The sequence below is a fragment of the Rhincodon typus genome, chromosome 12 (genome assembly GCF_021869965.1).
Source record: "Rhincodon typus isolate 14 chromosome 12, sRhiTyp1.1, whole genome shotgun sequence".
Taxonomy (NCBI): Eukaryota; Metazoa; Chordata; class Chondrichthyes; order Orectolobiformes; family Rhincodontidae; genus Rhincodon; species Rhincodon typus.
The window spans coordinates 59,740,726-59,753,720 of record NC_063343.1 but is presented as its reverse complement, the minus strand read 5'-3'; the positions used below and the strand labels follow the sequence as shown (position 1 = coordinate 59,753,720).

General features: G+C 42.3%; 1 protein-coding gene across 1 annotated transcript in view; it reads left to right on the top strand.

Moving 5' to 3' along the window:
• rad50 (RAD50 homolog, double strand break repair protein) overlaps positions 1-12,995 on the top strand; it is a 115,348-nt gene that overhangs the window by 26,058 nt on the left and 76,295 nt on the right. Inside the window, exons 8-9 of the mRNA XM_048603696.1 lie at positions 1,838-2,020; positions 5,021-5,178. Of these exons, the coding sequence (XP_048459653.1) occupies positions 1,838-2,020; positions 5,021-5,178 (341 nt within the window). The remainder of the gene's footprint in view (positions 1-1,837; positions 2,021-5,020; positions 5,179-12,995) is intronic.

Genomic DNA, 12,995 nt, shown 5'->3' with positions numbered 1-12,995 from the left:
CTCGCTCTCTCACGCCCTCCCTCGCTCTCTCACGCCCTCCCTCGCTCGCTTTCCCTCTCTCACACCACCCCCATCCCCGGCTCACATACTATGTCCCCTAGTAATTGACTCCTCCACCCTGGGAAAAAGCCTCATGCTTTCCACTCTATCCATACCATTCACAATCTTATAAACTCCTATTACGCCACTCCTTAACCTCCTGTGTTCCAGTGAATACAAACCCACTCTATCTAACCTTTCTTCATAGCTAAAACACCGCATACCAGGCAGCATCCTGGTAAAACTTTTCTGTACCCTTTCCAAACCATTCCCACCCCTCTGGTAGTATGATGAGAACTGTGTGCAATTTTTCCAAGTGTGGCCTGACTAAAGTTCTATAAAGCTGCAACATAACTTATCTATCCTTTATACTCAATGCCTATTCAAGGAAGGCAAGCATGCCATTGGCCTTTTTCACAACCTTATCTACCTGCTCTGCCACCTTCAGTGATCTGTGGACCTGCACATCCCTCTGCATATCAATACTCCTAAGGATACTGCCTTTCACTATATAACTTCCACCTGTACTTGACCTTCCAAAATGCATCACCTCACGTTTGTCCGGATTAAACTCCATCTGCCACTTTTCTCCAACTGATCTATATCCTGCTGTATCGTCTGACAAACCTCCTCCCAATTCACAACTCCACCAATCTTTGTATCGTCTGCAAACCTACTATTTAGACCAGCTATGATTTCCTCCAAATCATTTATGGAGGCCACAAAAGCAGAGGTCCCAGCACTGATCCCAGTGGAACACCACTAGTCACAACCCTCCATTCCGAAAAGCATCCTTCCACCGCTACCCTCGGTCTCCTATGACTAAGCCAGTTCTGTGTCCATCTTGCTAGCTCACATCTGATACCATGTGACTTCACCTTTTTTACCAATCTTCCATGAAATCTGACTGGTTCAGACATCTCTTAATGGTATTTTGCTCAGGATATCAATTAGAGAAAAGGTTTCCTAAATCTTAGAAAGGTACTGACTGAGCAACTTGTTGTGTGGACTTTGTGGTGTGGTTCGAGGAGGCAGTATAGTCCTTGGTGAGTTCATCAGTGACAGAATGGCTAAGTGTAAGAGTTCAGTCAAGGTGTGACCCTTACAGATCTTCCCCACAGCTGTGTGATTAATGTTATTGACTAAGTCGTGCACGGACCACAAATTGATCCTTCTAATTGTTGGCTTTGAGCCAATTTTATTCCGTGACGCTCCTGTGAAGCAGGATGATTTATTAAAAGTGTGATATAAAAGCATGTTGTTGGAAAGGTTTAGCCTGACCTACCTCTATCTGCAGATAATGCTGAATAAATTTTTATTTTGACTAAGGTATGTTAGCTATAGCCCTTTGGACTAATGCCGGTGCCCCTGACGTATGTAGATTTGAGTACGTACCTCTGCGTCCAATACAAACATTCCATTGAAAGTGGCATTGACAGAGTGCTGTGGAAATGCAGGGGCAAAACGGTTAGACTTGGAACATCTCCATTGAAAGGATTTTAACATGGTTGAACATGTTACATTTTGGAAGAGGTTAGAATTTGAAGTGAAAAATGTGAAACAGCAGGGAAATAGTTAAAGCTGACAAATATTTAGGTTACACCTGCTTGACATCTATGTATAGAATGCAACTTTGTCACTTACGGGAAAGGAGGTATAGAGTTAAATTGTAATACCGAGGTTGCAGATAATAATTTGCTTTTCAGTGTTTATTCTAAATTCTCCAGTGAACAGACACCTACCTGTTTCAGGTGTCTTTGTGACTTCTCACTTGTCCCTGAATTTATTGGCTCTTTAGGAGCATGACCTCGACCGTGCAGAAAGAGGCAGCAATGTGGAGAGCCTGAAGACTGAACTGGTGAATCTGCAGAATGAGAAAGGCGCACTAGACAAGTCCTTGCGGAAACTGGACCAGGAAATGGAGTTGTTAAACTCGCACACTATGGCCAGAACTCAGATGGAAATGCTGAAAAAAGACAAGGTAAATTGGTGTCTGTCTGTTTCACGTATAGATATTTTTAATCAACACGTTCTGCGATGTAATGACACATCTCTGGAGCAGATGGAGCTTAAACCCAAGACTCCTAGCTCAGCTGCAGGGACACTACCTTGCACTACAAGAGTCTTCTGCTATGTATGGTTATTTAATTGTTCTGTAGTTAACATTGTCGTATTCCAGGAATATGTCTATCGTGTGTGTGGAGCCATGGGAGATGGATGAGATCCTGAACAAATATTTCTCATCAGTATTTACTGTGGAGAAAGACATGAAAGTTAGGGAACTCGGGGATGTAAATAGTGATGTCTTGAAAACAGGCCATAATACAGAAGAGGAGGTACTGATGTTCTTAAAATGTATAAAGGTAGATAAATCCCCTGGACCTGATGAGATGCATCCCATATTGTGGGAAGCTAAGGAAGAAATCATGGGGCCCCGAGCAGAGATATTTGCATCATTGATATCCACGGGTGATGTGCTGGAAGACTGGAGGATGCTTAAAGTTGTGCCATTGTTTAAAAAAGGATGCAAGGGAAAGCCAAGGAACTACGGGCTGGTGAGCCTGATGTCAGTGGTCTGTAAGTTGTTGGAGGGGATTCCAAAAGACTGGATTTACATGATTTTGGAAAGACAAGGACTGATTAGGGATAGCCAGTATGGCTTTGTGCGTAGGAAATCATGTCTCACAAATTTGACTAAGTTTTTTGAAGAGGTGACAAAAGAAAATTGGTGAAGGAAGAGCAGTTGACATTGTCTACATGGGCTTTAGCAAGATCTTCAACAACGTTCCAGATGGTAGACTGGTTACTAAGGTTAGATCACATGGAATTCAAGGAGAGCTAACCAATTGGACACAAAATTGGCTTGATGGTAGAAGACAGCGGGTGGTGGTGTGGGGTTGTTATTCTGACTGGAGGCCTTGACCAGCAGTGTGCCATAGGGATTACCGCTGGATCCACTGTTGTTCGACATTTGTGTAAACAATTTGGATGAAAATATGGGAGGCATGGTTAGTAAGTTTGCGATGACACAAAAATTGATGGTATAGTGAACAATGAAGAAGGTTATCTAAGAGTATACTGGGACCTTGATCAGCTGGGCCATTAGGCCAAGGAATGGCGTGAAGTTTATTTCTGATAAATGCAAGGTGTTGCATTTGGTAAGACAAATCGGGGGAGGACTTACACAGTTAATGGTAGGGCTGTAAGGAGTGTTGTCGAACAGAGACACCTGGGAGTGCAGGTGCATAGTTCGTTTAAAGTGGCATTGCAGGTAGACAGGATGGTGAGGAAAGCATTTGGCATGCTTGCTTTCATTGGCAGAATATTGAGTACAGGAATTCAGATGTCATATTACAACTGTGCAAGATTGCATTTGGAGGACTGCATACTATTCTGTTCACCCTGCATTAGGAAGGATGTTATTAAGGAAGGATGGAAAGGGTGCAAAGAAGATTTACAAGGATTTTATTGACACTGGAGGGTTTGCGTTATTAGTAGAGGTTGGACAGGCTGGCACTTTTTTCCCTGGAACAGAGGAGGTCGAGAGGCAGAAGTAGGCCTTTTGGCCTATCAAAGTCTGCTCTGTATGGCTGATATGCTCCTCACCCCCCTTTTTCTGCTTTCTCCCCATAACCCTTCAACCCATTACCAATTAAAAATCTGTCTAACTCCTTAAATTTACTCACTGTCCTGTCATGCACTGCACTTTGGGGTAGCAAATTCCACAGATTCACAACCCTTTAGGAGAAGTAGTTTCTCCTCAACTCTGTTTTGAATTTGCTACCCCTTATCCTAAGACTATGCCCTCTTGCCCCAGAGTGCCCCACAAGAGGAAGCATCCACTCCATGTCTATTTTATCCATACCTTTTATCATCTTGAATACTTCCATTTGATCTCCCCTCATTCTTCTAAATTCCAGAGAGTATAGACCTAAACTGCTCAATCTGTCTTCATACAATAAACCCCTCATCTCTGGGATCATCCTAGTGAACCTCCTCTGAACTGCCTTTGATGCCACTACATCTTTCTTCAAATAAGGGGACCAGAACTGTGCACAATACTTCAGATACGGTCTTACCAATGCCTTGTATAATTGCAACAATACTTCCTTATCTTTATATTCTATTACTTTAACTGTAAAAGCCAACATTCCATTCACTTTCTTCATTACTTGCTGTACCTGCATGCTAGTTTTTTGTGACTCATGAATGAGGACTCCCAGATCCCTCTGCACTGGACCACCCCAAAGTCTCTCCCCATTTAGATAATAGGTCGCTGTTCTATTTTTCCAACCAAAATGCATGACCTCACACTTATCCACTTTAAACTCCATCTCGCCATCTGCCACATTTTGACCCACTTTCCTAACCTATCTATATCCATTTGCAAGGTTTTTATTTCCTCTTTGCAATTTTCTGTCCCGCGTCTTTTTGTGTCGTCTGCACATTTGGCTACAGAGCCTTCTATCCCTGTATCCAAGTTGTACATTGTAAATAGCTAGGCCCAAGACTCTCATACTATGGAGAGAAAGCAGAATAAATAAGGCTGCCAGACCTGCTGAGTTTTCCAGCAATTTCTGATTCCCAGCATTGGCAGTTTTTTTTTGTTTTAGTTGTTAAATTGAAAGGTGTGGAGGCCATTTTGAGCTTGAGTTGAGCACTAAGTTATTTTTTTTCTGTATTGATGCCCAAACATAAAGCCTGGAATAAACTCTGATGAAAATTAATAATGTTGATCAAAAAGAAGTTGGAGAAAGAATATTATTGACAATTTTTTTTATTGCAGCAGTTGGACTCCAGATTATTTGATTGGACCATTAAACCCTTTTCCCCTTGTTTTAGAGATGAACTGTTTTCTGAATTGCCAAAGTTATGACTTCTTAGTTATTTCCTCTGCATTATGTTTGCACAAATTACCACTAATGCTTTTTTTTTGTTCCCTCATACTAATGCAAACTGTAATACCATTTGTTTCTGTCAGGCTGACAAAGAAGAACAGATCAGGAGGATAAAGTCAAGGCACAATGAGGAATTGGTCGCACTGTTGGGGCATTTCCCAAACAAGAGACAACTGGAAGATTGGCTTCATGCAAAAGCCACAGAGATAAATCAGTCTAGGGATAAACTATTCAAGATGAAGTAAGTATAGACACTGAAGCTACTGTTAGTTTACCTGTGCCAAGGAGGGTTCAGATATTCCAGTGTATGAAATAATTATTATTTACAGTGTTTCAGGCTGGCTTTGAAGAGTTATGTCTCATGGGCATATGTGATTATTTGCTTTGAATATTTGAAGTATGACTCTCATTCTCATTGAAATTGTCTCTAGTTTGACAGCTCCTCACCAGTTCACTCTTTGCTATACCTGAAGTCTGTGTTTTGGGAGATGATAGCGTAGTGGTACTGTCACTGGACTAGTGATCCAGAGACCCAGGCTAATGTTCTAAAAACCGGGTTCAAATAGCTCTACAATATCTGGTGAAAGTTGAATTCAATCAATGAAGATCTGGAATATGAGCTAGTCTCAGTATTGGTGACCATGAAACTATCATTGGTTCTCATGAAAGCCTATCTGGTTTGTGAATGCCCCTTCAGGGAAGGAAGTCTGTCATCCTTACCTGGTCTGACCTACATGTGACTCCAGACCCTTAACTGTCCTCTGAAATGGCCAAACACACCATTCGGTCCAGGCAGCGACACCCACATATCATTTTTAAAAAAAGGTCTTGCAATTCTTCTAATTCTGGCATTAGCCAAGTTCTAATGTCCAATTATTGCTTCTTCCAAAGCTCAAGTTTATTGGCAACAGAATATTATTCTTTAAGACCATGTTGTAAAGATACTGGATGTAAAAAATAAGCCAAAAATCTCAAGCAAACTGTAGTTGTAGAACGTTGTCAGATCCTTAAAATAATTTGTTGGTAGGATTCAGACTCTTCAAATAATGGGATTCATCAGGAAGCATTAAATACCTTCCGCAATGGTAATAGCAGATCTTCCTTCGTAAGTAATTTGCCATTCTCCCAATGGGTGGGGCACTGGAAAGGGGACTGCAGAATGTTCCAACATCTAAAATCCATTCTTAAAAAATGTTTTCTAATCAACCTGTTTTAATGTTATTATACACATGACTGGAGCAGGTAGACCTTGAACCCAGGCCTCTTAGCTCAGAGGTCGGAACACTACCACTGCACAACAGGACCCCTCTAAAATCAATCTTGTAATGGGTGAGAGTGTGTGATCACCTGAGAACATTGATCTCCTGAAATTCTGAAGTGCCTTTGTCTTGGTTGTCAAAAGGTCATGAACACTGCTTTAGTGTTTTATACAGCATTGGCAGTCATGGCTGCCTTCCTTCGATTGAACTACCATAATTACAACCCTTAAGCAGTTGGTGAATTGTTTAAACTCACTTCACAGGCCCTCCAATGACCTTAGGGCCTGACTTGTTTCACTGAAAAATTGGAATTCTTAACTGGCCTCGAAAGTATCCCAATTGCTGCCCTTGTTGAGCCAGATGATTTCGGTGATGTATTCTTAAACTTTGACGCCTTCAAAATAAACTTGAAGTTTTATTCTTTAACATTGCGATATAATCCGTCCTGTGGTGGCGAAGAAATGATCCATGGCCAAATGGCGCCTGGACCTTGCAAAAAATATTGAGAAAAATGAGGAGTTGAAGATTTGCCTCAGCTCTTGTGTTTCAAAGGACCCTGTGATTGCCTGCTCCCTCCCGAAGAACCAATCTCTGGAAGCTTGAACTGTGGACAATGTTGACTGATAGATGCAAATATCAATATCTCACATGCATTTCCATGCATATTTAATAATTCCTGTCTTCATCTACCAACGAAGTTCCACTGATGTTACTGGGGACTATGGAGACCATCTCGGGTCTGCCACCTGAAGGAATATGGTGGTACTGCAATCCTTTACACTAAAATAAATGAAATGCCACTGATGAGAAGCTACTTCCAATTCTTCATGAAGTCTAGAGAATCTCCTGTGGTGTATTGAGACAATGATTGTTATTTTGCGGAAGTAGAGGCCTAATACCATGTAACATGTTCTGTATTAGCAGGGTCACCAGTTTACAGCGATGTGAAGTTGGTCGATTTTTACCTGGTGATGAAAGATTTTGCAGATCATTGTCCATAGAATTTGGGAATGTTTCTGAGCTATGTCCATATTGAGAGAGGGTGGAGTGTTGGATTCGGATAACTCCACGTGTCTTTGGTTTTGGTGACAGTGAGGGAGGTGGGGAGAGGGATGGCAGTATGAGAGTCTTGGGAATTTTCTGAGAGATGTGCCAGAAGTCTCATGAATTCTCAGTTCTGAAGACAAATCATACTGGACTGGAAACACTCACTCTGTTCCTCTGTCCACAGATGCTGCCAGACCTGCAGAGTTTCTCCAGTACTTTCAATGCTTGTTTTAGATTTCCAGCATCCGTAGTATTTTGTTTTTAGTTAGATGGTGGGCACCACCCTTTGTCTTCCGAGGAGGTAGAGGTCAGAGGTTTAATAATGTGAAGTGCCATAACTTTAAAGTCTGTTACAATGTCTGTGTTTTAAACAAGATTTTTAATATATTGCATTAAATTGTTAATTACACATGGGCTTGTGATAATGGTCAAAAGTGTATACTGTTGAATTGTGGTCTCACTCCTTCGTGCGTTTTGCGAGCAACGTGGATCTAAAAAAAGAGAAAGTGTGGAGCTGGATGAACACAGCAGGCCAGGCAGCATCGGAGAAACAGGAAAGTTGACATTTCGGGTCGGGACCCTTTAGAAAAAGAAGGGTCCCGACCCAAAACGTCAACTTCCCTGCTCCTCTAATGCTGCCTGGCCTGCTGTGTTCCTCCAGCTCCACACTTTGTTATCTCTGACTCCAGCATCTGCAGTTCTTGCTATCTCAGTGGATCTGAAAAAGTTGTTAACAGTGGAATGAGCAGCATTGCTAGTCCAGCAGACAGAGCGAGAAGGAGAATTCTTTTAGTTTGTTAGGGGCATAATCTCAGCTGCTTTAAATAAGATATCACACTCATTTAATTTCACGTGTGATGAATGAAAGAGAAGAAAAGTAGACAACACAGAGGGAAAACTAGTTTAAAAGAAGAATAAGACTTGGAACTGAATGTACTGCTGACACAGGAGTTCCATTTCAAGGTTTAGAGAGGCTTCAGGACTTCAAAGGTCAGACTAGATCCCTGCCCTTTCCTCAGTCCTCAATGCCACCGATCGCTGTGTATCTGGACCTTCACCCAGTGTTGACGAGTGGAAGATTAAAAAAAAATTGACTGATTTAAATCACTGTCAACTTGTTGCAAGTTTTAATGTTTTTCATTGTGAATAACTGACCACTGGAAACTCAATACTGAGATTAGACGCTCTTGTTAGATCAAGATAGTCATGGCTTAACTTTAAACCATTTTGAAGCTCACCCGATCTCAAACGATGGGTGAACCATGTAATTGTCACCGAAATAAAAACAAAGTGTTGGAACAGCTCAGCAGTTCTGGCAGCATCTGTGGGGAGAGAAACAGAGTTAACATTTTGAGGTACAACATGGCTCTTCTTAAAAACCATTTGCCAGAATTATCACTGAGTTGGTTTTGTGCTACATTTGTGTGGCTTTCCTTTCAGATTTAGATGTTTTGATCATTAAACGTGATGGAAGCCCTCTTGACTGTTCCATTTTTAATTTAAAATGACTTAAAAGCCGCTCTAGAAAATCTTTAACAGGTAGGTGGTGAGTTGAAGTCTACTAAAGTGGATAAGCAGGAAAAGATCTGTAGCTCCATAAGGCTGGGCCCAGCCCTGGATGACAGAAGCATCATGACCAGAAGCTTCTCCTTCTGCACCTCCCACCCTCCTGAAAAACCTACACCATTGGACACCACCCCCAGGCAGCCATTAGATCAGTCAGGAGAAGGTGAAATAACTTGAAGGGTGGGGAAAATATGCTGTGAAATCCATGCCTGAACCATGCCTCACCCAATTGAAACCAGTGGAGGATGGTCACATGAGCCAGACGTTAACCTTAAAGATACATACCTTCTGTCTGATGTGCGGGACTCTTATGGTGCATCAGTAGTGTACCCTGCCTCTGCACCAGGACGCCCAGGTTCAAGTCCCACCTGTAACCTCTTTGGACTGGTTGATTGGAAGATATCCATGAGGTATGATCTCTGCCCCATTCAAAAACTGGTCTAGCACCTTCATGAAGAATCTGTACTAACCAAGTCAGCTGACAATATAATCCAGAGGTTATTGTCTACAAAAATGAGAACTCGCCAAACATCCAAAGTGTTTTCTTTAGATCTGGAATCCCCATTCGGCCCAGCAAGTCCACACTAAACCTCCGAAGAGCTTCCCATCCCCTTACCCGATCCCTGTAATCCTGCATTTCCCAGCTGATGCACCAAACCTACACATTCCTGAACACTATGGATGAATTAGTATGGCCAATCTTTTTTACCTGCACATCTTTGGACTGTGGGAGGAAACCGGAGGACCCGGCGGAAATCGACTCAGACACTGGGAGAATATGCAAACTCCACAAACGCAGTCGCCTGAGGCTGGAAGCGAACCTGGGTCCCTGATGCTGTGAACCACTGAGCCACCGTGCCGCCAACACAATTTTTGCACAGTCTAAACTCATCTCCCTTATTCCTCCATGAACTTTTAAGTTGCATTAGAAATGAGGCACTTCAGTTATTTGCTAGCTATCTATCAGGTTACCCGTGCTGACTGCTGCACTAACCTAACGAGACCAAGGTCCTTGTGCTTAACTGAGCAATTTCTCAATCCTAAGGAGAATTCCTGTGCCTCTCCTTTGAGCATTAGTGAACTCCTGATGGAGAATCTGTCTGGATTGTAAGGGTTTCAGAAACCTCAGCGAGTGAAAGTCAACACGTCTGCTAAAGGTCAACTAATTCCATTCAGTTCTTTGGATGGAGAGGAAGGGAGAGGGCAGTGCATTTGATAAAGTGCCATTTTACTTTCAATAGGCTTTTGATGCAGTGTCACACGTTAGCATTAGCTAAAGCAACAGTGACCACGTAGATATAAAATTAAGGCACAGAGAGTAGGGAGCAACAGTTACGTTACAGACTGGAGGGAGAAGCACGATGATGCCCCAGGGACTCTGTACTGAGCTCATTGCTCTGTTTAATGTATTTTAATGACACAGTCTTGGGTTGTACAGATTCAAAGTTTCCAGCTGATACAGAAAATAGAGGAGATGTCGATATAACAGACTGTAGGGGAGCACAGGCTGCTGAAATAGGCAAGCTATTTCAGATGAAATTTAATACATGGATATTTGAAGTAACACATTTCACTGGGAAGAATGAAGAGGAGTGATATGAAATAAACAGGACAGTTTTTAAAGGGGATGCAGGAATCGAGTCATAAAGCACCAAAACTGACCCTTCAGTCCAACTAGTCCGAGCCAAACATGATCCCAGACTAAACTAGTCCCACCTGCCTGCTCCTTGCCCATAAATCTCCAAACCTTTCCTATTCATATACTTATCCAAATGAAACCACATTGAGGAGCCAGTTTCAAAAAAAAGTGCTTCTTTAATCATGAAAGAGAGTAGAAAATATTATGGCAACTTGTATTTAAAATAAAATAAAAGTGGTTTGGCCTCATTTGGAGCATTATATTCGTTTCTAGGCATCACACTTTTGAAAGAGTGTCATGACCATGGGAAAAATGCAGAAGACACTGACTTAGAAAGTCAAGCGACCATTGTCCTACTGGACCATAGGGCTGATCTTTCAGTAAACTGGTGATGGTTTAACTTGAGGGTCACCATGCTTGAGATGAGGGCAGAGATTGAGAAGGAGAGTCTTTCGTGGTAAGCTCAGTCTGTGTGGGAATCGAACCCACGCTGTTGGCGTCTCTCTGCATCGCAGACTAGAAGGGTACCAGGGATAAAGGAATTGGATATATGAAGAGACTGGAAAAGCTGCAACTAGTGTCCTTTGAGCAGCAAAGGTTTGATAGAGCAGAAAATCTCCCTAGTGACAGGAGCAGTAGTAACCAACAAACACAGACTTATGGCAATTGGAGGGGGCTCTGGGTATGATGCCCTGCGAGGACAGACTCAAGGGGCTGAATAGTCTGTATCTGCACTGTAGGGATTCTTTGACTGGAAGGAAGGAAAGAGGCAAAAGACATGAAAGAGAGTAAGTTGCACTGTTATGGGGAGCGAGCAAGGGAATGGAGTTATTCGAATATCTTGACCAAAGAGCAAGCACATAGTGAATGGATATCTTCTGTACCGTAGCATTCTGTGATTCTGAGTGGGTTCTGTTGCAAGCTTTGCTACATTAACAAGTTTAATTAACTACAAGCTTTCCTTCTGTGTGCCCCTGTGGAAAAGTTCACTGAGTAACCGCAAGATTGTTGGCTAAAAATGTTATGAGACCACTGTGAAATTCTAAACAGTGCACACGTTTTTGTGAACATGTAATTTTTCTTGGGATTTTCAGTTGGGGTGATTCCCTTCTGCAACTACTTAGCTGACATACTTTCACACAAGCTCTTGGGAACTATTTGCATCTTATCAGGTGCGAAATAGAAAGGAGTGCTGTACATGTTAGGGGTGCTAACTACAAAATAACAGTAGAGTTCAAGAATCATCTCGCTGCAAAGATTGTTTGATATTCGACGGAAATTCCACCGAGGGAAGGAAAAGAGGTGACAAGTGCATAACGTTGTGACTAGCAACAAAGGGCAAATTCTCGTTGGATTGGTTGCTTTTCTATAAAGAAAATTGTAAAAACAATGCATCAGACAATATCAAATTCAAGCTGGTTATTAGAATGCAATTGTGATTTTCTTTTCAGCATGTGACACTTGAGGCATCTTGCTACACTTGAAATTACAGACTATATTTGTTGTATCGTGGAACTACACTTAGTGTAGTTAAGAAGGGATTTCTAGGATTTTGACCCAGAAATAGTGAGTGGTTGTATAGTTCCAAGCCAGAATGATGTGTGATTTAGAGGGAAACTTGCAGATGGTGGTGTTCCCTGTGCTGCAGCTCTTGCCCTCCTTAATGGGTTTGGACAGTGCTACGGAAGCAGCCTTAGTAAAATGCTGGAGTGTATTTTGCTGCCACTCTGCACCAGTGATGGAACATTGGAGCAAACATAGGCGATTCAGCCCCATGTGCCTGCCCCAGCATTCTAGATTATGTCTGATCAACTCCTCACTGCCACTTTCCCGCACTACCTCCATTTTGCTTAATGTCATCAGTCTCCAAAGTGTAGTGATTTCTTTCTCAAACCTGCTAAATGATAGGGCTTCCACGGCGCTTAAGAATCCTCTATCCAATGATTCACCACCATGTGCATGAAGGAAATTTCTGCTCGTCTCAGTATTAAATGACCTTCCCTTTATCCTGAAATTTTGTCACTTAGTTTGAGCCACAAGCCTGGGAAACATCCTAAATATACTAAACCTGCCACCCACTGTGAGAATTTTTGACATTGTCTCTTCTTCTTCAAAACTCTGGAGAATGCAGATACTGTTTCATTAGCCTCCCCTCAAAAAAAAAAATCACACCACCTCAGGGATTAGTCTAGTGACCATCCGTTAAGTTCCCTTTTATGGCGAGTATATCCTTTCTCAGAAAAAGGTCTGTGACGCAGTGATAGTGTCCTCACGGATGGGCCAAAAAAAATCCAAGTCCAAGTCAGAGGTGCCTTAACCTTGGTAACCATAACGTTGGTCGGAGGTGCCATGCTCCTTTTTTTTTCTTATTTCCTTTCTTAATGGTGGCATGGTGGCTCAGTTAGCACTGCTGCCTCACAACGCCAGGGACCCAGGTTCAATTCCACCCTCGGGCGACTGTCTGTGTGGAGTTTGCACGTTCTCCCTGTGTCTGCGTGGGTTTCCTCTGGGTGCTCTGGTTTCGTCCCACAGTCCAAAGATGTGCAG